Source organism: Sesamum indicum, linkage group LG8 (assembly GCF_000512975.1).
Source record: "Sesamum indicum cultivar Zhongzhi No. 13 linkage group LG8, S_indicum_v1.0, whole genome shotgun sequence".
Lineage (NCBI taxonomy): Eukaryota > Viridiplantae > Streptophyta > Magnoliopsida > Lamiales > Pedaliaceae > Sesamum > Sesamum indicum.
In genome coordinates, this window is record NC_026152.1 from 16,720,222 (window position 1) to 16,745,206 (window position 24,985).

The 24,985-nt window shown below is 37.0% G+C and overlaps 4 protein-coding genes across 5 annotated transcripts in view; 2 read left to right on the forward strand and 2 right to left on the reverse strand.

Annotated features, from left to right (window-relative positions):
• The window catches only part of LOC105169413 (probable disease resistance protein At4g27220), a 4,414-nt gene extending 2,441 nt beyond the window's left edge, over window positions 1-1,973 (forward strand). The window contains 1 exon segment of the mRNA XM_020695579.1: window positions 1-1,973. This exon segment is cut by the window's left edge and continues 4 nt beyond it. Coding sequence (XP_020551238.1) covers window positions 1-1,613 — 1,613 coding nt within the window. The 3' untranslated portion in view covers window positions 1,614-1,973.
• LOC105169025 lies at window positions 2,504-5,159 on the reverse strand. Its single transcript, XM_011089283.2, has 3 exons — window positions 4,458-5,159; window positions 3,535-3,969; window positions 2,504-2,816 (listed from the first exon to the last, which is right to left on the reverse strand). Exons 1-3 carry the CDS (start codon window positions 5,005-5,007, stop codon window positions 2,623-2,625), a joined length of 1,179 nt encoding a protein of 392 aa, XP_011087585.1. The 5' UTR covers window positions 5,008-5,159; the 3' UTR covers window positions 2,504-2,622.
• Window positions 7,149-19,375, reverse strand: LOC105169027. The gene is made up of 14 exons (XM_011089284.2): window positions 19,102-19,375; window positions 18,917-19,001; window positions 18,146-18,185; window positions 17,807-18,055; window positions 16,675-16,774; window positions 16,503-16,577; window positions 13,009-13,107; window positions 12,721-12,837; window positions 12,503-12,618; window positions 12,216-12,315; window positions 11,761-12,116; window positions 9,761-11,516; window positions 8,124-8,261; window positions 7,149-8,051 (listed from the first exon to the last, which is right to left on the reverse strand). The coding sequence occupies exons 1-14, from the start codon at window positions 19,231-19,233 to the stop codon at window positions 7,266-7,268; spliced, it is 4,149 nt and encodes a 1,382-aa protein (XP_011087586.1). The 5' UTR covers window positions 19,234-19,375; the 3' UTR covers window positions 7,149-7,265.
• Window positions 20,554-24,985, forward strand: part of LOC105169414 (enhancer of polycomb-like protein 1) — a gene marked incomplete at its 3' end in the record, with an annotated part of 9,626 nt that continues 5,194 nt past the window's right edge. The window contains 5 exon segments of one of the 2 annotated variants that reach the window (XM_020696479.1): window positions 20,554-20,700; window positions 21,053-21,267; window positions 22,421-22,550; window positions 22,632-22,734; window positions 24,222-24,345. In XM_020696479.1, coding sequence (XP_020552138.1) covers window positions 21,118-21,267; window positions 22,421-22,550; window positions 22,632-22,734; window positions 24,222-24,345 — 507 coding nt within the window. 2 annotated transcript variants of the gene reach the window in all.

Sequence of the window (24,985 nt, forward strand, 5' to 3'; positions counted from 1 at the left end):
ATCTGGACAAGATATCATTGATGTGTAACAAGATATCGGATATGACTCATTGCATGTCGCCCAACTGCCCAAGGCTCTCAACCCTGATTCTGCGAAGAAATCCCCTGGAGAAAATTCCAGATGCTTTCTTTGTGAACATGCGTGGTCTCAAAGTCCTTGACTTGAGTTACACTTGGATTGAGGAGCTGCCAAATTCCGTATCTGACTTGGAGAATCTCAATGCACTGTTGCTCACATGTTGTATTGAGCTCAAATATGTGCCACCACTGACAAAACTCAAGGAATTGAAAGAACTGGACCTTAATAAGAATCAACTCAAAGAATTGCCTCAAGGCATGCAAGGTTTGGTCAATCTCAAGTCCTTGAATATAGGATTCATGAGCTGTATGGAAATGATACCGGCTGGTATACTACCGAAACTCTCCCATCTGCAACGCCTCATACTTCCCGATCATTTCCAAGTGCGAGCAGAAGAGCTGGAAGGGTTGAAAAACCTGGAAGAATTTCAAGGCTTGTTTTATGATGTACATGATCTCAATCAATTCATCACATCCCAACAGAAATACGGGAAACTTAGTTTTTACAGTATTATTGTAGGTGCTTACGATTCTTGGTCAAGGATTCATCCAGATAGCAAAAGATTAACTGATAAACTGCTGACCATAAAGGGTTACTGTTTTAGGAGAGGAAGAGGGGGAGAAGATAAAGTGTTGCTGCCCCAGGACATCCAAGACTTGAAAATTGTCAGGTGTGACGGCCTAAGTAGCTGCTTCTCAGATATGTTCCCATCACTAAATAGCTTAAGAAGCTTGAAAAGTTTCAGAATCGGTCATTGTATTGAAATAGAGTGCATTTCTACACTATCCTCCTCCAGTTATCTGATGGAAGAAAAACAAGACTCCTGCTGCTTCCCATTCCAAAGCCTCGAATATTTAATTGTCTCATGGTTGCCTAATCTCACTTCTCTCATACAGTGGGATGTAAGAGCAGCTGTACCTCCAACCGGAACCTTTTCTCATCTTAAAAAGCTGCGAATCGAATTTTGCAACAAAATCAGGAAGCTATTCACATTAAGGACGATGCAGAATCTTTACAGCCTTGAGGAGGTTTATGTCTCTGAATGTGCTGGAATGGAGGAAATTATAGGAGAAGACGAGGGTGAACTGGAATCAAACAGCAGCAGTTGCTACCCGGCACCAGTTTCCTCCAGTTACAATGATCAAGCCATTCTGACCCTACCAAAGCTGAGGGCATTATCTTTGAAATGGCTGCCTGAACTGAGAAGCATCTGCAGGGAGACGGTGGTTTGTGATTCAATTGAAACCATCGGCATGTTTCAGTGCCATAGAATAAAACGGCTGCCATTTTTCATGCCCCAGCTGAATGGACAACCATCTCCTCCCCCGACTCTCAAGCAGATTAGAATAGGTAAAGACGACAGAGAATGGTGGGAGTCACTGGAATGGAGTCACTCCAATATCAAGAACATGCTTCAACCTTTTGTTAAATATTTGGAACTAGGATTCCAGAAAGGCCTCATTAAGCCAGATTGGAAGAAGTTGGTGCTTGTTTGTTTGTTTATCAGGCGTCTCCAAGTTCAATCACGTTCCTGATGAAATGGAAGAACTGAGTTCAAGTCAGGTTCAGAAAGCTCTAATGATTATGTTCTGAACTACAGTTATCGTTTAAGATCTTCTGCGGGACAAAATAGAAGGAAAACCTCTGCGGAATACCACCAAAGACGTATGGATATATATTATTCAGAGGTGATATGACAGCCTACTGGTATTTTTTGACCTGTAAAAGTTTAATGTACGAATGTCAATGCATGTATATTTTCAAATAAATTTTCATGATTTTCCTATGTATAATTTATTTATAATCATTCGTTGTAAACTGCCTCTTCAGGCTGCCGTTAATAGTTGACTCAGTTTTCAACTTTTAGGCGTCTCTTTAATCGGCTAATTATGTCTGACATTTTTACTTCACATTTATTCAAATGTTAAATGACTAACTTTAAGTGTTATTAAGGATATATTAAGTATATTATTTAGACAAAATTTACGGGATCAGATGGCCAGGTTTTGCTACCTTCTTGTCCATTTACTCCCTCATTTATTTGTCTGTCTAGAATTGTCGGAAATTGATAACTTTGCCAGAATAATTAATTCATTAAGGAACTTACGTATTTGTTTAGGTTGTCGTTTCATTCAAATTTATAAGTTTATTATCTTAATAGAAACAAAGTTAACCCTCTGAATCAAATATATAGACTTGAGGCTTCTGAATTCGAATTATATAAATATTTTTAGGACCCTCATCATCGACATTACAGACGAAGATTAAGATCCTGAACTTACTAGCATCATCACCATGGCACTTCCCAAGTTCGGGGCGGGAGAGTTTTCTAATTCTGTAAATATATGCACTGTATTCTTGCCAAGCATACCCCTGAAAGCTGTTATACCATTTCTTGGCAAAATAAGGAAAACTGACACAATAGTTACGCAAACGCTGTTCTATTAGATTGATAAAATAGTCACAGGATGTAATCTGCCTACGCCCTAGCTAAACGACTTTAGAACATAAAGGGTGAATTTAAAAGTAGAGATACAAATTAGGCTAAGAGGTGGTGGAAGGGCTGACACTAGGGTTATCGGTTAGGTCGCCAGACTTTAGCGATGATAGATATTTACTTGTGAGTGGAATGCATGAATATGCAACGAATGAAGCCCCTATGGCAATGGACAATCCCATCAAACTCCATATCCACCTCCGGCGACTCTTCTTCCGTTCTTGTTGCCTACGTACAACCTCTGCAAAAGTTGAATCAAGAAATTGGACAGAATAAACGCAAAACAGTCCTTACATGTTTAATATTGCAGACAAACAGGTCATGGGTCAGAGTTATGTCTGAAAAGTACTCCAATGTAATAGATGCAGAAGATCAGAAAATATTTCATAACTGATTGGAAAAAAATTGGGAGTAGCATATGAGAGATTTAGAAGTGCCTGGACCTTTCCGGAATTACAAAGCCCCAACACTATACAAATATCTTACTTCCTTATGACTTACTAAATGATTTCCAATAACCCGAGGAAGCAGGATGGCAATCAAAAGAGAACCAGACACTTTATGAGGATCAGCAGATGATGATATGAGAACTATCCAAATGAAACAATTCCCTGGTCTCAACTTGAATTCAGCTTTCTTCTGTAAGGTTTTTGCTACTTGCCTAAGTGGACATCTCTCTCAATACGATACCTCTTATCACCAATATAACTACCCTGAACAGATGATAATACTTCTGTAAGGGGAAGAACCACGTTAACACCCCTCAGAAACCACAATTACAGATGAAGCGATCAATTTCGAGCAAATTAATCATAAAGGGCCCACAGACAGCATCAAGTTAGTTTTAAGTGGAGGCCAAGGTAAAAATGCAGAGAGCCAGTTCTCAATCAAGTCATCTTTTTAAGGGTTGTCATTCCAAAAATGCTGATATAATAAGGAAACACATTCAGAAAACGTACCCACAAGCTTCCTCTGTGACAATTCATGATTAACAGTTTCATAGTACTGCAGTCTATCCCGTAATCGTAATATTTCCTGGTCTTTTGAATCAATGATCGTGGCAGCAGCTTCTTCAGCTTCAGCACGTGCTTGACCCCTTCCAATTGCTTCAGCGACAAACCTGGCAACTACAACTTCCTGCGAAAACTGATCAATTGAATTGTCATCGAGCTGCATGTTATCACTAGCAGTTGGGGGTGCAGGAAATTTTAGCCCAGCCTGAGACATAAGGTAACTGATCCTCTCCCACTGACTGCGGATCAAAATAAGATTGTCTTCTACAGTCTTTCTCCTTTCAATTTCCACAAGAATACTGAGTCTTGTGGTGCGCAATTCTGATTCAACTCTAGAACCACAGGAAGGTATATTTGAAAAGGACCCATCTGAGGAGAAGCCTGTGAATAGAATTGTTAGAGGGAAAATCAATGTCGAGATCACTGACGCGAAACAGCATGCAATCTTGCTGACCAGTTGCTTAGTGCATCAAAATTTCACAAGGCGGAAAAATTGATAAAATTTAGAATCATGGCCCTGCCGCATGGACATTAAGAAGGATGTTAAACAAGAAATACCATGAAAGAAATCTTATTGGGAGACAAGAAATCCTCGAATACAGAGTACCTGATCTTTAATTCCTCAAGTAAAACAGGATGGTATTATACAAAACTTCTAAGGAAAAGAGAGACCCCCATATGCTTTTTGAACTTTTTAAGGTCTTTTTCTAGTGTTTTCGCCTCAAATTGTTCAAAATTAAGTCTCCTAAAATTGAGGAAGACGGTCCGAACAATAAATTGAGAAAATCACGCCAACAGTTGATATGTGATATACAGATTGATAAGTTGTTCCCACACACACGTGTAAAAGAAAATAAGTTCAATTTTACCATCATCTGCATCAAAAAACTCCCCCGGAGCAGAAACAAAGCTGCAGCTCTCGATTCGCCTTCCAACACCGAAATCATTCGCCTCCCCTTCAGTTCCCACGCCCATGGCTTCACTCCTTGGATCACGAAACACCTCATCATCATCGTCGCCGTCATCAACATCATCATTCGCATTTAAGTCCTCATTCACAAAATTGTCCCCCACCTCCTCCTCCACCTCCACCTCCAAACTGAACCCACCGGCCTCCTGCAACTCCTGAACTTCATCCGCACCAACTCTCCTCGTTTCATGTCCACCACGACGGCGCTTGTGGTTGACGACGTAAGGAGAAGGCGAAAGCGGGTCGGTGGAACAATACTCCGGTATAGGAGCCTGCACCGGAGTGACATACAAAGCCGGAGATATGTACAAGTGTCTCGGCCCCCCATTTCTCTGGTCGGGGTCCGGTTTTGGGTCTCCCTGGCGTGTTCTCAACAGGGGCTTTTTGAGGGAACCTCGAGCTCCGGGCTCCAGCAAATTTTCCAACGGGACAGTAGCAAAAGTGGGCATGTCTTTTTCTTGAAATGGAATGACCCAACTGGGCAGTATTCAAACAAAGGGGTTTGGGCTTACTGCTCACTGCTCTCCCTCTGCTTTCACCGCCATAGGAAGGGAGACGGAGGGTTTTAGGTGGGAAAATGCAAAGACTGTGAGCAGCGGTGACTGCGGTTCCATTTTTTTAAATTTATTATCAAATTAAATTGTCAACGTTGATTTTATAAAATAATTTTTTAAATTATTACTTTTAAAATCAAAATTAAAGGTACAATTTGATGCGGTTGCGACAGTTTGGTGGCCCAATAGTGTGGTGCAATTTAGTCTAAATTTAGAATTTTAAAAAATAAATCATAAAAAACTGTTTGATTCAATTCGATTCAAACGATTTTAAATTTTTTAGATCAACCCCTAACTGCAAGAGAGAAAAAGATAAATTTTTTTAAAGCATTTCGTTGTGACTTTGGTTTGGTATGATGAATTGATTATCATATGCGACAATTACACTCTCCTCCTCTGAAGTTTGGTGTAATTATACGTAAATCCTTTATGATTTGAAAAATTATATCTAAATCCTTATATTTGCTTTCGTCTAACGAATAAGTCTCCTAATTAGTCAAAATTCACCGAATTCGATGATATTAACAAAAATATAGAATCAAAATTGATATTTACCCTTAATTGATTAAAACTGACTTATTATAGATTAAAAAATTCTTTTCGAACGAAACTACTCTTATAACGTTGAGGTTATACCTACCCACATGTATTAACGTGTGAAAATATATGAGGATAATTTGGTCATAAAAAGATTTCTTTGACATACTATAAGTCAGTAATAAGTCAATTAGGGGTAACTATAATTTTTTTTTTAATTTTTTATTCATATTAATAAATTCAATGAATTTTGATTAACAAAAAATTTATTTGTTAGACAAAAATAAATTTTAAAAATATTAGATATAATTTTTTAAATCGTATAATTACGGCCAATATGGGAAAGCGAGAGTAATTCTCCCTTAGCATATTTATTATTATTCATATGAATGAATGCAGGTCTGATTGAAATGGTCAAGTCATGTGGCTTTCTTTGACTTGCATTACACTTCAAGAAAGTTCTTGCTCTAACCCATTGATCAAATTTTTTAGTCTATGCAATAAAAATGGAGCCCTAAATTTTGGTCGATATTAAGAAATTAATTAAATTAAATTAAAAAGATTTTTGGCTAAAAATTACTTGAAATATATTATAAGCTTATAATTTTATTAAATAATTTTAAAAATTATAAGATGTTAGATTTTATTTTAAAAATAAATTTGTGAACAGTTTGAATAAAATTATGAAACTCCTCAGCATTTAGATAAAATAAAATTATAAAACTTATAAAATCTTACTGATCATAATTTTGTAACTAATATGATAAAAAACGATGAAATTTGTTAAAAATTTTAAAAATAAGTTAAAGAGTTTTTTGCTGTTTCTAAAGGAGCCTATGAACTCCTAATATCTTATTTAAAGATTTTAGAAGTTTAATTTTGAAAAAAGAAAAGTTTTCAAATATTTTTCTACAACTTATAAATTTTCAAACAGGCATAAGATGTTTTGAAACATGAAGAAATGGTACAGTGAATGAAAGATAGTTAATGAAATATAAATTGATAATTTTTTGCATTTCAGAATCAACAAAATAATTAATGAAAATTGGAGTTCTTGACCCTTGCAACGTGTTTGGACCGTTTAGCTGCTGTGTTGGCACACCAGCCAGGCAATATTTAGGTTAATTGATGACATATTGTTTTGGTTGTTTGTTGAAATAGGCTAGATTGAGATTTTATAATACCACGATGTATGTTTAAACAGAATATACTGTTTGTCAGTTCTCTCGCAATAACATCTCAATTCTCAAAATCTACTTAATTTCAATCTCATCAGTAAAGAATGTTTAGTAGAAGCGTAGTAATGAATGATTTGGAACAAAAATCAACACGGATGTAGAAATGGAGAGAACAGGAGAAGGATATGCGGCTGCAGTCAAGCATGAAAGCTGTTGACACCACCACCCAACCGCGGCACAAGTAGGCGCCTTCAAAAATTGGGATATCAGAATGCTTCTAATTCTGGTGATGTACCATCATAATTTTAATTTCTCGAGAAGTTCATAGATATGTTGAATGTCATTCAAATGCCAAAGGAGTTAGGGAGGGCACGATTGTTGAGTGTTGAATAGATATTCGGCAGAAATTCTGTGTGCAAGTGTCAATGGAAATGCTTCTCAAGTGAAGTCGATCATAGAAAGTTCAGCACGGACTCCTGTCCCTTGATTGTTTGATTGTTGGGGACCAGTATCTGTGGTATCTGGACTACTCAAGGATGCAGGTGGGTCACTTCCTTCTGTTCCACTTCCAGTAGGCGCTGGAACACTAGATGCTGACAGTGCCTGTTCCTTATTTTCTACAGCCATATCACTCGATGGCAATGGAGCTGGATCACTTGACTCAGTAGCTGGGGGAGCAGAAACATCTTGCTTTGGTTCTGATGGTGCGCCTGATTCTGAATTTGTAGTGGCAGGCTCGGATTTAGGTGGATCGACTGGAGCCACTGATTCTGATGTGACTGGAGCCGAAGCAGCAGAGTTCTGTGGAGCACCTGATTCAGCTGGGGGCGGAGCACCTGATTCAGCTGTGGGCGGAGCACCCGACTCAGCTGTGGGCGGAGCACCCGACTCAGCAGAAGCGGATGCATTTTGGGGTGTGGCAGCGGGACCTTCCAATGCCAATGGTTTGGCAGGTTGCAACTGTGAACTCTGTAGGGGAGGCCCAGGTTTTTTGGGACCGGACTGACCAGGATTGGGACCGTATAGAGATGCCATTCCAGGTGGTAAAATTTCGATGGGAGGCTTCTTTGCTGAATCTTGCAGACTTGTGATCTTAGATTCCTCAAGGGAAGCTAAAAACGCAGTTGCAGCATCTATTTTGGTGGACGGAGTGTGCTCCAGGTCTTTCTGCAGTGTTTTGTTCCATGCCTGAACCAAGCCCCTTAATGTTGGCCGACCATGAGCCTGAAGAAAACCAGAAAGTTAGATATGCACTACCTTCAGCATTACTTTTGAATAAGACAAACCAAATCATACATGAGCATGCAGCACAGCCTCAGCAAGCATTCCAGTCTCCTGCCAAGCCTTTTCCATGAGAAGGTTGTCCCCCAAGAGAGCTGCTGCAAAAGCAGCTTCTCTTCCTGAACCAACTGATACCAAATTGTTCACCAGATTCTGGAAAAAAATGGATAGTGATGATAAAATAGACAGAACTGGATAATCTATATAAATATATTGAAAGAAAAATAAGGTTTGCAATTCTTAAACAGCAGAATAAATTCAAATGTAGAAAGCAAATTAAAAGAAAAGATATATTTTAGTGCAATTGCAATTGAGGGTATGAAATCCACCATAAAGCCCCGTCAAAATTTACACCATGTTTCCCAACAACTTTTACATGGGAACTAGATTCTGAGAACAAGTTTTGTTATTTGGAATAGGATTTGACTCATAATGGACGCTTATTCCAGTTTTTCAAGAGCAATAAGAAATACATAATAACCATGTATTAATATTAACTCCTTGAAAGACAGGTTACTCAGCATATAACTGATTGTCCAAATCTTTCATGCACACTTGGAAAATGGCAAGTCAAAAGTCCAGCACTTATAATTAAGAGAAGATGTGGAACTTTGTAATACTAATATCCTGTCAGCTGCACCTGTCAATTTGGAGGTTAAATTTGGTTATGGCCATTCACATGAACACATCTCTCGTAGTAGAGAGGGACAGAGAATGCCTGTGAAAGAAGACAAAAAATTGCCCCAACTCCCACGCATAATAGGGAAACAGTGACTTGGTTAAGTGCATTGCCCATGCCTGTATGTCAAATTTGCGAGAAATTCCTGCATGCTTGCTTACAGTTATTCTTCTTACTCTTTGCTCACACTTCACCATTCTTCTCTATTCGGTTTCACCCATCATGAAATAATACGTACATATAACAGTACAGAGCTGGTTACACTGGTGGTTCACATTTGTAGCAGTTAACTTGATGGAGTTTATCATCCGTTTCAACTATATCTTTCAGCCAAAGTGTCATAAAGTTGTCACAACATACATAAAAATGTTCTTTTTCTTAATATTTCCAGATATTTTTCTTTCCCAAGATGTCTAGACCAGTCCAGACCATTTGAGCATGTAAAACACAACTTGCAAATTGACATCCAAGCATGAACTGTTGATATTTAAACAGCAATCTCTAATTGGCTTAAGAATATTTTATTGAGTCATCAAGAAGACCAGCAACAATCTCATAAGAGCATACAAAGAGAGTCATTGCCATTCTCATGGCATCCAAACTTGAATGATAAGGGCCCAATCAAAAGGTTTACAGGCATATTTGTTTCTGCATCATCTTGAGATGCTATAGTTCCATCATTTACTACAATGCGTTGATTAGTTTCAATGAAAGTTCGAGTAGACTAGATGGACAAAGTTTGATTTTAGGAACAAAGAAATATAGTGCTGAATTGGAGAATCCGGTTTTATATATCTAACCAGCTTGTTCAGTTAAGTGGAATGATAATGTGAACTTGTAAATTCTTCTCCAGCTAAGTTTTGACATAAGCAGAAAACTTCTCTCTAAGATATGGGGGTTAATGATTTGTAGCACACATAAGAAATGGTAACAGAAAGCATAACCATCCAACAGATAGGACATATATACATACACTGAGCCGTGTCAACTCCCCATGGTTCCCTTGGCGTAAAGCAAGCCCTCTCAACTCGTGGCCTTGCAGAGCTCCTTTGACTGAACCTGCAGCAGCTAATCTTTTAAGAGCTTCACGAGCAATGTCAGCTTGTCCAGTAGCATCTGCTGCATCAATAAGGTGAAGAAACTCCTTGGCAAATTTAGCTACTCCTTGAACAGCATCCACGACATTTTCCTTCTTTGATGACAAATTCATAATGTCATTCAAGTTTAACCCGAGAGATTCTTGCCCTATATCCCTGCTGTTGCTCATCGTTAGAAGGCACTGAAGGGCTCTTTTCAGATCATTACTCTGTGTTGCAAGGTCAAACTCCAGCCTCTTGGATATACCAGGCAAGTGAAGTGCTTCTGTGGCATACCCCATCCCAAGCATAAATTGTGCTAAATCATCATGATGTTCTCTACCAAGCCTACTTGCCCATTTTACTGCACTAACAGCATCTCCATAGGCTGCAAGACATCGACAGCGGATACCAGGATGGCTAAGTGATATTGCATGAGCACACATGTACCTGTCAATTAGCCAGAGAGCTCCATCTCTCACCCCTGCAAGAACAAGAGGTCCAACCGGCCGTTTCTGTTCTGCTGGAAATCTAGTAACAGCCGCGGCAACCCCACCGCCACCAACAGCAACTTCATTAACTTTCCTTTCTTCAAACTCCTTTGGTATAGGTGAATCATCACGGTCAACCGTAGATTGTTTAGGCAATGTCAAGAAAGGAGGTATAGAAGGAGCATGCTGAAAAGAAGCTAGTCTGACAACTTGTAACATAGGGGGCCTCAGTGTTATCCTCTCTTGTGATGTTGATTGTTGACTATCAACTGTTATGAATGCTAATTCTCCGTGTTCTGCAGCAGCTTTTAATTGTGCCTCTTTAAGCCGCATCTCTTCTTTCCTTCTCTTTGTTTCAATGTCGATAGGAGCAATACCAGCATCCACAAAGACACACTCAATCGTGGTTTGGGTAGCAACAAACAATTGTCTTCGGTGCCAAACAGCCCCAGTAGCATATGGAATTGCCACATCTCCTAAATATCGAAACTGAGGGCGCAAGGAAGATATGACGATATACAGTTGATAGCCAAAAGCACAATATTCAACAGTTCGGTCCCATGCTGTCCATTCTGGTTGAGGAAGAAGACCGCCCACTGGTTGAAAGGTTTCCCAGCTATATAATTGAAAGTTCGGTGGTGCTGCTTCAGCTGAAGATTTTTTTGAAGAATATCCATCATCTATGGAGCTCAACGAAGAATAGGAACTACTTCCATGACCTGATGGGGGTGCGGACTGGAATGTTGAGTAACCACTGGCGATGACTGGGCTTATCCTTCTAGATATCCGATAGGCAATACCAAGAAGCGCTCCCCCATCCAAACAACTAACTGGGTCACTGCGGCTACCAACTGACCTCATTAATATGTTTGATGTTCCATCATCCAGCAATATACGAACTTGAACACTAGCAGATGAAGCCATTGAAGCTGCTGTTGCAGCAGCGTGTGCAGCAGCAGCTGCAGCTTCCTTTGCTTTTCTTGATGAGATGCCCTTAGGGATTACAGGCATTCTGGGAGGTAATGCAGACTCCAGCAAGGCAAACCTATCTCTACAAGTGTCCCAAGCCAAAAGCCTTGCACTACCTGAATCAACAATTGACCAGTCACTTACCTTATAAACTGAGAAGTAAGGAATATCTGGCCACACAATGGCAAGGTACCTGCCAAATGATAAACAAGACAAAGATATCAAAACCACAGTAGACTCAGGCATTTTGATATGGGAAAAAGAGCATGATAAGAACAAACAAATCGATGGCCAAGCAAACAAATACATAATAGCTCAGATTCACTTGGAAGTTCCTGTGCTAATTTGACAATGTGATAATGCAAGACAGATTGCGGCTTGGCCCACTTTTGGGCAGTCAAAAAATTGCAAGGTAATGGAAATAAGATGTCACTTACTTCCCCGAACTGCTCACAGAAAGAACAGAGTATGAATCATGTGGAACAACACTAATATGCTTTTTAATTTGCTTCAGGTGGAGCTGTTCTGGAGTGTCTCCTCTAACTCTTCCTCCATCATTTGAGGAGCCATTGCCTCCAATTGCTGGATTTGGGGTGTTAGATAATTGAAATTGTAGGAGTTTCAATTCCCTTTTAACTACACACACAGCAGCATGTTCTCGACTTCCAGGTGCTGTCAGCAATGGAGCTACAGGAGGGAGTGATTGGGCATCAAATTCACAGACGAGGACACCAACATTGGTCCCAGTAGCAACAAGATGGGGCTGCAAAGAATGTGCAACCATGGAATACACCTACATCACATACATGAAGAACAAGGTGAATACAAATCCAATTTCCATCAATCAACTCACTGAGGACCTAACTCAACAAAAACTAATATTAAATCATACCTTAAGCTTCTTGCGAGATGCAAGTAGCTGGGGTGGGACTAATGATGAGAGTTCACATAAATGCCTTGATATAGCTGCATACATGGGATGCTCAATGGCCCTGTCAAAGATTTGATGCAAAACTAAAATTTCATGGTAACAAGATGAAGTAAAGAAAACAGCATCAAGAATCAACAATTTTGTCATTGAGTTAAAAGGATCTCATTACATGACTATAATGGAGCAACCTGAACGGCACTATATATAACTTGGAAAGTGGAGCTATCTTGGAGAAACAATTTACATACCATATATGGGAATCTTTAATACATGTCAAGATATCTAGATTTGGAGCCCGAGGGTGGCACCAAGATGCCACACTATGGCAAGCCATCTTTGAAACTGGCTTTATTCGGCGCAGTTCCTCCCAAGAGAACAAAAGGACGTTAAAACAGGCGTGGGCGGAGGGCCCCACTGTTAATTTCTTATCTTAACACATATAGCAAATGACAGTAATGATTTGAACCTTAAACGTCATTGTGTCCCAGATAGCTAATGTCTTGTCTGCACCAATTGTAATGAGCTGAGGTGGCGCACCAACCACATGAGAACGCTCAACAGCAACTACCCCACCATCGTGTGCCTTAAAATATGACAAGAACATCAAAGGCTTTTAAGCCTCAATCATAAAAATTGAAAGAAGCAGCACTAAGCAACAAATTGTATTATCTTTGCAGGCTGGCACTTAAAAATATGACTTTAGAGAGTTAAAATCATAGAAAGAAAAACACTAACTTCAGATGAAGATAACTACTTTTAAGCTTAGCTTTGGAACAAGTTCCCTTGAATCATGAGTGTAGTCTGCACTCCAAACCACAAGCAAGCCATCGCTACCACCAGAAACCAAAAGGGCCTGATTCATATGCATAACACCAGATAAGAGGCTAATGAATGATAAACAAAACCAAGAAAGGAAACAAGAAAATTTAAATCCAGAATGCACAGACAAAAAGGAAAACAGGTTAAGGATGGAAATTTCACCATAATTGAGACAGAAATGAAATTGCAAGTGCCTAGGTAGTAAGATTTAGAAAAGATCATATTCTCATTATCCTTCTAAGCAAAGGAATCACTTGTTATTTTGCTTGGCACTAATCCCTCTCAGAAAACTAGTGAGATGTTATTTTGAAATCCAGCAAATCATCAAGGTCAAAAGATTTAAAGGGGCAAAGTACAATTGAACCAAAATTAGGGAAAAACAACAACGAGTGGGTCATTAAGTTCTCATGCATGCACGCAAGTATATTGCACATGCTTAATAAAATCATCTAAAGAGCAGTGTGTAATAAATAAATGATTTGACTTATGCAACTACTAAGTTATAAGTAATATTGATATATTGTCAAGCTATGTATGAAATTTCTTTTGAAACAAAACTCCTGCAGCCTCGACTTACACTAGTAAGTAGCCAAATTAAATTCAGATTTCGCAGTATAAGGGGTCCATCAGAATTCTGAATCCCTCTGCTTAAGTTCAGTTTGATCCCTTTGAATAATTTAATATTGCTGGACCAAGTTATTGATTAACTTAATCTGAAAAAGATGAGACTAATCACCTTAAAAACAAATTTTAGCCAAATGATTGTTCCTTTTGAGCATTTATATAACTTATATTATTATTCTATTGAAACTAGATGTTTGTTCAGCCTGTTGTGTCTCAGTCTTATACATAGAAATGCGACAAAAATTTGTCGTTTCCCTGTAAGATTAAAGGAAACCATAGAAAGGAAGAATGAACTTTGTTGGTCCTCGACTGCAACACCTACAGAACAGATCCCCCACCCTCCAAACACCTCAAAAATCACGAGTATATCACTCAAACAGGCAAACCAATTATTCTGAAGCACTCAAATGATAACAAACGTATGTTTTGAAATGACGGCATATAGAAATGCAACTAACTAACATTATCTACTTCAATATTGGAAACTTTTTCCTAAGTCAGCAAGATAATATGGTTAACAATCAATTTTCCATCTGTTTTTTGTTTTAGGTTAGACATTATATAGCTAGCATCAAAGATTTGAAAGTCCTATGGTCGCTCAAAACACAGTCTACCCCCCATCTTACCCTCAAAGAATACCAAGAAAACTTTAAGACCTTGTTTGGTTCGGACAAAAAATGAATGTATAAGAAAAGGAGAGATAAAAGGAAATCTAAAAAAAGATGTGTCAAGTTTGTTTGGTGAGAATAAATTGACGGGATATAAAATTGGATGTATATGAATCCCCTCTGGAGTCCAGTTTTGTTTTCATCCAAAATTGGGAGGAAAAGTGGAAGCATAAAACAAAAAAGACAAAAAGATACCTGTTGTAATTTTTTTTATTATATACCTATAGATATGATTTCTCTCCAATTCCTTTATCCTTCTCCCGCTAATACGTGCATATTCTCTTTCTTCATGTAGTATCTTTGAGTTTTTTGATAGTCGTTTTTATTTGAATCAAACATAATACTTTAAAATAAAAAACATTCCTTTTATTTGATATATTGGCCTCTAAAATTATTTCATTCTTATTCTTGTTTGGTGTGTATTGTTATTAATAAGTTCCAAGGTTTAATTCTTAAATTTTTTAGTAATTTAAAATTATTTTAGTATAGTCTTAGCTTGTTTATTTTCTAATCCAAATTAAAGAGAAAGGCTTAATTTGTAAAAGTTCAAAAATTAGTTCTCCTTCCCATTTTATATTTTCATTACCAAACAAGAGTAAGTATTTGAAGTTTACTCCTATTTCATACAAGAAAACTTAAAGGAAAAGTATTATTTATTCCCCTCCCCCTCGCCCTTTCACTTCCCGTTCCCATTTCACATCCCTTTCCTCGTATTGAACCAAATGAAGCCTAAGACCTTCATACTACCAAGTAATAACAATCATATTCACCTTTTCTAGCCTTCCTAATTTTCCTTTGTAGCCCCACATTTATCTTCCCTTTCATAAGCTTTCGCAGTGGGCACAATGGAGAACTTCGCACTTTCTCAATCACAAAAACATTGGAACTATCCAGTTCAATAGTTATATTGCATTAAAAGTAGGGATACCTCCCATGAGGTTTGGTGTAATTACACATAGAACTCCTGTGGTTGGGTAATTACATCTAACACCCCTGAGGTTTGCTTCCATCTGACAAAAATATATTGTTATGACCAAATTACCCTCATACGTCTTCACGCGTTAATGCATGAGATGAGGTATATCTTCACCGTTATAAGGGTAGTTTCGTCGATTTTTTGACCTGCAATAAGTTAATTGAGAGTATATATCAATTTTATTCAATTTTTTTTTATTAATATCAGCAAATTTGATAACTTTTGACTGATTGAGGGACTTATTCTTTAAACGGAAGCTAACCTGAGGGGTGCTAGATATAACTTCCCAAACTATAGGGGATCTACGTATAATTACACCAAATCTCAGGGGAGGGGAGTGCAATTATCCAATAATAATATATTGTTCCAATCACAAAAGAGAGTTATATAATACAATTAGGTACTTGAAACACCAAAAACTTAATGCACTATCACCAAATCAAGCAATCATGTACTTTTTTGCCACTTTGAAATTTGAACTATCAATACTATCGTCAATAAAGTACGCAAATATTATCTCGGTAATAAGAGATACGGAAAAAGATTTAAACAAAGACTTCCAAACAAGTTGGCTATTTTTGGTCATATAATGAAAAACGTCAACCTCCAGAGCATGGAATCTGCCTAAAAGATGAAACCACATGCATCCCACTGTCAATTTAGTAGACCCAAAATATAATTTTAGAACAAAGAAACATGTGAAAATGTGCTCTGCAGCATATAAGCATTTAGACTAATGCCAATTTTCTTTTACCAAGCAAACCTACTCAGAACACTACTTAGTGCCCCCGTAAAAGGCCCCATGAGATGATTTCTCCTACAAAAACATTTCAAACAATACGAGCCCACAGTCTAGATAGAAATAGCTCGAAGATGAACTTACTTACATTTTTGGATCATTTTCATCATTATTGCTCTCGTTCCTCATGTGTCATATTGAAACTTATCTCATTTTCTCAATGAAGAACCAAATCACCCTCGTTGCATGTGTGCAGATTTAGAACATACAAGTTACCAAATCCGGTAAAGTTTATCATGTTCCATGATATTAAATGTCCAAAAAAGTTGAGTGGATGAAACAAGATCTTGATTTTCTGAAGCCAAGAATGTACATGCTTACGCGCAAAAGAGATAATTTATATGTTACAGCTTTCAGAATACCTCGCCAGAAGAACTCATGAAAGTCATCAAACAAGAAACTGATCCTTTATGACCTCCTGTATATCTTCGAGCGAGCTGCAGCAAGATAACGTACCTTATTTCTTTTTCAGATGACATTGCAGGAGAAACTTTGGTCGAAATGTAGACTAAGAATGGTATAAACTGGACAGACCTTCCAAGTTAACATAGAAAGAACTCTAATCCCTCCATCTGATCCACCAAATACCACAAGAGGACCATCACGAGCAGCTGGTCTACAGAGGAATTCCATACTGCAAGAAAATAACATAACTTGTTAGGACAGTTGATACTTCATTGAGAGGCAACCAGCATTCAGAATATTCTCTACGCCCAAAAAGATAGCAAATAAATAAACTAGTTGCTTTCATCAAGACGACGTGAGTAATAGATGCTTCAGAAATTCTTATCATCACAGGCGATGTGCAATATAAGCAATTTCGGATAAGTTTTCGTTCTTGAGGCAGTAAGTACCGATAATTACTAGCCACAGATGCAATAAAAAATTTGAAGCTAACAAGTCCACGTGAAAGACTTACAGAGTAGAGCACATGAATGATAACAGTTGATTCTCTTTCTGTACCAAAATACCAAAAAGTAGAAAGTGTGCAATTAAGGGCTAAGAGCCTATCATGTATAATACATAAAAAGCAAATGACCAGATTCAAGCCACCAATTACTTTTTTTTTCCAACTTTACATGCAGTAGGAAACCAAGAGAAATGAAACAAGAAATTGATGAAGCCAGATAATACTTTTGAGAATCCAAGGAAGGCAGAATTGATCTTTCAAGATCACATCCAATAGTCTGTTCTGTTCATTTGACATTTACAATCACAATGGAGAAACTTACGGTAAAAGTACCATCAAAAGCATTCAAAAGTTAAGAAGGTGAGTAGTGATCAGGCACTAATGAAGCTAAGTCCAGTCAGATACCAATGTCACCAATTATTGTGATGAGCTTCTGTTCAAACTTTGCAGTCACTGTTCAATCAGTCATGGAGTTATTCCACTTTTACCACTGCAAGCCTCATATCCAAGATCAAATTGCAAGAAAGACCTTTAAGCACAATGGTATCTGATAGAATCTTCATGCCAAAGCAGTCTTTGAAGAAATTTGTAACAATCCAAACTTTTAAACATGCACTACCAGACATATGGATACATGCCTTATGAATAATTGGATCTTACAAGTTCTGTTTTACTGATATTGCACAAGGAAAAGCAACATATATGCTCAATGCATTAGAATCTGTGCAAAAGGTCAAAGATGCAACCAAGACTTGCCATAGAAGAGATTTGTTGTCTAACTCCTGCTTTGGTACATCTCGGCCTCGCATTGTCACCAAATCTAGAAAAATAGCTTTGTTCTCACAACATATTACTAGAAAATGTCGCCCTTTTGTTGAGGGGGCAGGGGAACTAAAAGGGCAAGTGATATTGTCGACAGCAGATGGAGCTTCAGCAGCAGCAGACCGATTGTGCCAAAGTTTCCAATAGTGTACATCATCATCATAAAAGCTAACCTGTTTAACACTTGAACCATATACCAACTATCAGACTCAGGTTAAACAAACAGGTAAAAAGAAGTCACTAAGGTACTACAGTGTGGGCATGGAATCTTACCTTCCACCTCGAAGGGCTTCAGCACGTTTTCCTCTAGGCTCTGATGTGTATAAAAGAAATTAAAACAGTAACCGTCACCAAATAATCCACACCAGAAAAATCGATGCATTAAAATATGTATGAATATGGTACTTTGCAGCTCAAAATCAGCTGATTTTGCAAAGTTGATGCTCTCTTAGATTTTCAAATACAAGAATTTGACTACTTGCCTCTCCTAGCAGTGGATGTCACTGTAAACAGGATATGTGATGTAATGTATTGACTATTCCTCGCCAGTTAAAGTACTATTTGGCAAATGCATTATGAAGCTAAACAAGACAGTACGCACAGCTCATTCTTCAAATCATGGCAAATCAGAGATTTTAAAATATGGTCAAATGGACACTCCCCTCCTCAACTGCAAAGTCCCATAAAATTTCATCAGCATAAATCCATGAACGCTCAAACAGAATCTCACCACCTTTATACAAGCCAGCCTATGCACCCTTCAAAAAATAAACAGAGCTCAGCCATAGTTTCTACTCTCCAAGCCATTTCCACCATGAATTAAAGACCAGTTTCTTATTATGTCCTTTAAGTCATGACAATCTCTAGATACTGAGCACCATTAACAATCAATTATCGAGCTTCTAACTACAATTAGAAAGGAAAAGGCACTGGAGCAAACAGTGTCCATAAAAAATCTTCCGATTATTACTTTGCTTTTCTCCGAGGCCAATCACCTCACCGAAAGAAACAAAAACAATAAAATTAAGCAAACGTCAACAACACCTAATTCTCCCTCGGCCAGCTTTTCCAATTTGGCACCAACCAAACGCCTCTGGTCCACACCCCCAGCTTTCAACTCATAAATCACCTAATTAAAAAAAAAAACACATAAAACAACCCAAAAGTTTCATGAAGAAATGCAACAATTTCAGTTCAAACAAATCCAATAAAAACATACTAAAACAAACCTGACGGTGTTCCCAATTCCACACGGAGACATGATCCGATGCATCGGCCGTAACGAGCCAAGGGTGCGTCGGGTGCAATTGTATCTTCGCTATCTTCTCATTCGTCGGGCGCAAAGCCCTTAATCGCAGCATTTGTGTTGGCTGATTCTAATTCTGATACAGAAAATTAAAAATTTTCAAACCTCCTCCACTTGGATTCTCAGTTATGCGCTTCGCATTCGCCCGTTTTTGGTACATTCCTATGAAAATGAGCTTCCCTTCAGCCTACTGCTGTCTGTTAGTTATAACGGAGAACGAGTCCCCAGTTTCGTTCCCGCTATAATTTCTCTCTTTTCTTTCTCCAATTAAAAAAAAAAAAAAAAACTTTGAAAAAAACTCAATATTTAATATACTTTAATTTTAATTTAGAATTTTAATAATTTAAATTCTTTTGAAAAATAATTTAATTTAGATTATGGACTTAAAGATAAGTTTGAAAAATATCTCATACACTTTTAAATCTTATCTTTTGATCTTATAAGCTCATTTTCTATATTATAGATACCTTGCTGTATTTATAAATTCTCAATTATCTATGGAGTGTTTTAAAAAACTTATAAATTCACTTAAACAACCTATCAATTGAATAAATATAAATAAAAATTTTAAAAATCGATAATTTTGTTTGGTTTTATTTTTATTTTTATTTACAATTTTCGGCATTTCTAATTGAGTAAAAATATTTTATTGATTTTTGAACAAAAAATAAAAAAAATATTCGGATTATATGTTTCCAAACTTAGATTTATAGGTGTGACAAATGATAATTTATTTGAATTTAATTTGTTATATATGTATTTTGTAGATGTTGTACTTTGAATATACAGTATACTATTATTTAATTTCTTAAAGATAAATCTCATGCATGTCCTGATAAGATTTATAAGGGTGATTTGAGAAGCATATTTTTAATAAACCTAAATCGCAATTTTTTATTGAAAATTGCCTTTTTTCAATAAGACTGGACAAAGTAAATAAGTTTTCAAAATGTTAAAATAGTGCAAAATTGAAAAATGACTTTTGGAGATAAAATCAAACTTCCTGTTATGAAATTAGTTATCGTTGCATGCAGTTTCTGCAAATATATAAAAAGGACATTGATGTGAGGTAATAAGAAAAATAAAATTTAAAAAAAATAAATTATGTGGAGAACTAAGATGAGAGAAAAATACAGGATAGTAGGTAATTAAGAGAAAAAAAATAATTATGAGATTATTAAAAAAAATATTAAAATTACTAATTTTACTATTTAAAAAAATAAAAAATAAACTTGAGTATTTAAAATTTGGGACCTTAATTTTTTTTTAATAATAGTAAAGATAAAGATAATCAAAATTCAAAGAAGTGTATAGCGCCCAATTTAACTTGCAACTGGACTCGGGTAGGGTCGCGTTAACACGGGTATTGGGCTATTATCTGTTGACCGTTACCATTAGCGCGCCACGCTTTCCCTTTCTGCTGGAAAACGGAACCCTAATTTCATAAGTCTCTCCCAATCTCTGCTAAAGGAACGACTTTTAAGGAGTTCCACTAGCAATTAGGCTTTCTTAAATTGTTCAGGTCTAGTTTCCGTATCGAACTCAAGTTTACATTTGTGTATGCATACGTGCCGAATTGCGGTAACTGGTATGTCTACCTATGCGGAAATACGGGGTTTTAGGCATGCATACATGCTGCACTCATTTGTGTGTGTAGTCTAAGGTTTCTCTGCTAGCTTTTACGGCGCGGATTCGATTTTTTAAAATGCACCTGAAAATTAGGGTTTTTGGCGTTATATGCTGATCTAATTCCATGCTTTCTCCTAACGTTGGTGCTTGTAAACTGTTATCTTCCAAGTGATTAAGGTCATGAATGCTAATATATGCTACTGATGATTCTCCTTGTTTTTCAACTTTGAATATGGTATTTTTAGTTTAAGGAAGGTGGTGGCATATGGAGAAAAGAGTAATTGATTGTACTGGTGGATGAATTGATGATATGAGTAGGCTCTCGTTTAGGCCACGACCCCTTGACTTCAACAAGAAGATCCCCATTGTAAAGTCTGTTAAGGACTTTGAGGATGATGAGGTGCCAACTTCCACTCGTAATTCCCAGACACTCCGTCTCACTGCAGAAGCTGATAATGAGGTGCAGTATACTTTAAAGTTGAATTGTGTTTTAGTTTGATTCACAGGGTGATTAATGATTGTTATGCCAATTTTGTTGCTGGAGAAGAGCTTTGCTACTTACATAACTTCGTCTATGGTGGATGTTGTTTAACATACAGAAATTTACCTTTAAAGCACTCTCTCCCCAAAATATTTTGCTTTTCTAGTTTATTACATTTCATATAAGAATTATCAAACAAATGCAACGACGTTTGTTCTGAGCTCTCTTGGATGGTAAGGGTGGAATGGCAGATCACAGGGTTAATTTATGGTTGTTGGTTCTAACCTGCATCCACATCTGGCGGATAGTTAGTATGGTATTATATGGAGGCCATGTCTAACAGGGGCCCTGTGGATTAAGTGAGCACACCAGAATCTAACTTCTTCTACATCTGTAATGAGGTTCTTTTACCAATTCAGGTGAGTGGTACTGATTCGTTGATTAGAAAAGCCTGAGTTTGAACTTGTAGTTTAGAGGTCTTAGTTTAAGTTTTCAACCAGCTCTTTTCCCGAATCCCCTGAGGCCAATAGCAGTGCTCCCAAAAGGAAAAGGGTTTTAGGTCATAAGATGTCAGCCTGCCACTATGTGATCATTCGTATTCTCATAAGTGCAAAAGGTAAAAAAGGTTCTCTACAGGGCCTTAGGTAGCAATTTGCTTACCCCCTCCCCATGTTGCTATTCCATATAATGAACATCTGGATATGGCTTTATCAAGGATAAAGAGCATTTGAAGATGGCCTTCTAAAGTAGCGACACTGCCTGGAAAATTATATTATTCTTGTATCATTATATTTTTTTTCTCAAAAATATGAACCAATAGTTGAGCAGAGGAGGTAAAATAATTTCTATGTCAGCTAGAATATTATCTTGTTCTTGACGATTACCTTCTGGTTTCTAATAAGATATTAAGATGTGAAAGAACACCTTTTCAGATGGTCATACTTTGTGTTAGATTGCTGCTCAGGAGTTTGGGCAGTGCTTTTCCATTAGACTAGTAACAAATTTTGCGAAGTAAGATGTATTTGTCTGCTTTTCCTTTAATCAAACTGCAAGGAAAATCTATAGACACACATGAACTGGGTTTCTCCTGAATATGTTTATAATAACTAAGCCATAGTTGTAAATCTTACAGGTGCAACAATCATCTGCCAAGAAAGTTGCTTCAGAAATACCCACTCCTCAGTTTGTGGTTGTGGATACATATGAAAGGGACTACTCCCCTACATTCACTCAACCGACATCATATCTACGCGCCAGGGGAGGTTGGCAACTACACTGGCTGCTGATGGTTGTAAGAGTTTTTGGTTGCTGCTTTCATTATAACTGTGTTATTTTACTGGCAGCTAGAGCTGAAATTGGAGAATTTGTTGAGTATGATCTTGATAATGAGGATGAAGATTGGCTTCAGGAGTTCAACAAAGAAAGAAAAACTCTCGCAGCTGAAAAGTAATAATATTTCCATCTTATTTAATCGTTGTATAGAAAGTATTATATGTCTTTATTTCCATTTTTCATCCTTGCTTGCCACTTCTTTATCAACCATATATTAAATCCTTCTCATGCTACTACCAATGGAGGCAAGACGGGCTAGGACCCATTGCTTCGAACTAATCCAACTAGTTTTGGGTTGGGTTGAGGTTTAAGACATCTTGAATTGGGTTTGAAATGGATCTGAAATTGAGTCCATCTTGTCCAACCAGAAAAACTTTGAAATTTAAAAGTATTTGAAAAAGAATATATACTTTTCGGTTTTTTCTATAAAGTTTGATGTGTTTCTCACATCTGTTATGTGTATAAAATAAGCAAAATTATTAAAGTATATTTCAAAATTATAAAAAAAACAAATAAGCATTAAAATCACTAAATATCCTTAAATGACTAAACAAATATGAGCATCCTAAAACATGTGATGCGATAAGTATGTGCAAAATTGCTAAAACACAATAAAAGTGGAAATCGTCAAGAATTCCGAGGATGACTAAACAACAAATGGACATGTTAGGTAAATTAAACACCTCGAAAGAAAAAAAAATGACATACCAATATAGGCAATGACTGAAGTACCTCTAGAAGCTAAATAATACATAAAACATGAAAAAGAACTAACAAAGGTATCCAGTACATGTCTAGATGATCAAAGTAATATGTGAAAGTTATAAAATTATTTCACATTTATAGATATTAAAATAACAAAAAAATGACTATACTATTTTAGTGGGTTGAAAATTTACCATTATGAATATATATAGTCTAAAAAGTGTGTGGTTAGTTGTTACTAGCATCTTTTACATTAAATAATTTGTATAAGCAAAACTTTATTTTTTCAATTTTTTTTCCATTAAACCATTTAACCCTATGCAATTTCGGCCCAACCCATTTCTGACCCAATTTATTCAGAGCCAATCCAAGCATTTACCACCCAGTTTCTGGAAATGAATTTCCAGCTTTCTAGAGTTCGTTATTCTTTGGGACTGTAGAAAGAAAATTTCTAATAGACATAGTGAGCTTCTGCAAGAGATGTGATATTTGATATGTGGAACTTATATCGGTGGAAAGTAATGTCATAAGTTATGGAAGCTTTTATAACTAATCTGCATGATGTGAAGTTGGACAATTAGCACTTTACTATTCCCGATTTAGAAGTCCTAGAGTTTGTTTCGAATCCAAATGCAACTTCAGGCTGCTTTAGAATTTTGAGATGATTTGTTTATTCAGTTACAAATACTAGGCACTTTTCTTCCCAATTCCATCTAACATTGAAGAGTCTTTTGTACAATTGTTGCTGCTACTTCTCGTATTGTAGTTGTCATATTCAGGGAATAAGAGATCATTGGGTGGGGGCATTGAAAGCAAGGGGTTTTGAAGACAATTGAATCTGATTCATATGTCTTTATGAACTTGTTTTGGGCTCAGGTCATTCATTTGTGATGCAGATTTGAGACAATCATTTTTAAGTTGGAGGTTTTAGATCACAAGGCTCGTGAAAGAGCTGGAGTTATTACTCCAACACTTGGCTCACCTATTCCGGTGCTTTTAACTTTTGATGCTGCTGTCGAGGTGAATTGCTATTTCTTTCGCTTTTTACAAATTTTTTCTATTGTCTCTCTGTTATGTAATTCGCACTTCATGTAACTTTCTTATACCTTTTCCTTGTGTGGGTTGTAACTCCATCCTTTGCTGTCTGAAACATTTTGCAAGTTGTACTTCATCCAGCTGCCTGTAAATTAAAGCTTTTGACTTTTTTAATGGTATGGATTCAAGTTGGAGGATTTATCTCTTTGATGTTTCTAGTATAGCTTGGATAAGTCTAATATTGAGTCTTATGGTTAATATCTGTCGAATATTCTTACTTTCTTGCTTTTCCTTGTACCTGACTAGTATGTCATTTGAGGTGGAGCAAGAGCCCTATATTTGAGAAGTATTGTAGTTGAATCGATGGAACCAAGATACGAGCGTGCTCATTGAATTCTGAACCTTAGTATCTCTTAATTCTAGGGCCTCAGGGAAAATGAGTGATGAGTTCAAGGGAGATTTCTGAAATGCTCATGTCATGATCCTGGTTTGGGCTGTTTGGGTTTTTATTCATGTTCATGTCATGAAATTATCATGGCAGTTGTGCTTTCCTGCTTTAGTATCATAGTTATATACATTTGAGTAATGGAATGCACATTTTGGGTTAATATTGGAGTCATTATTG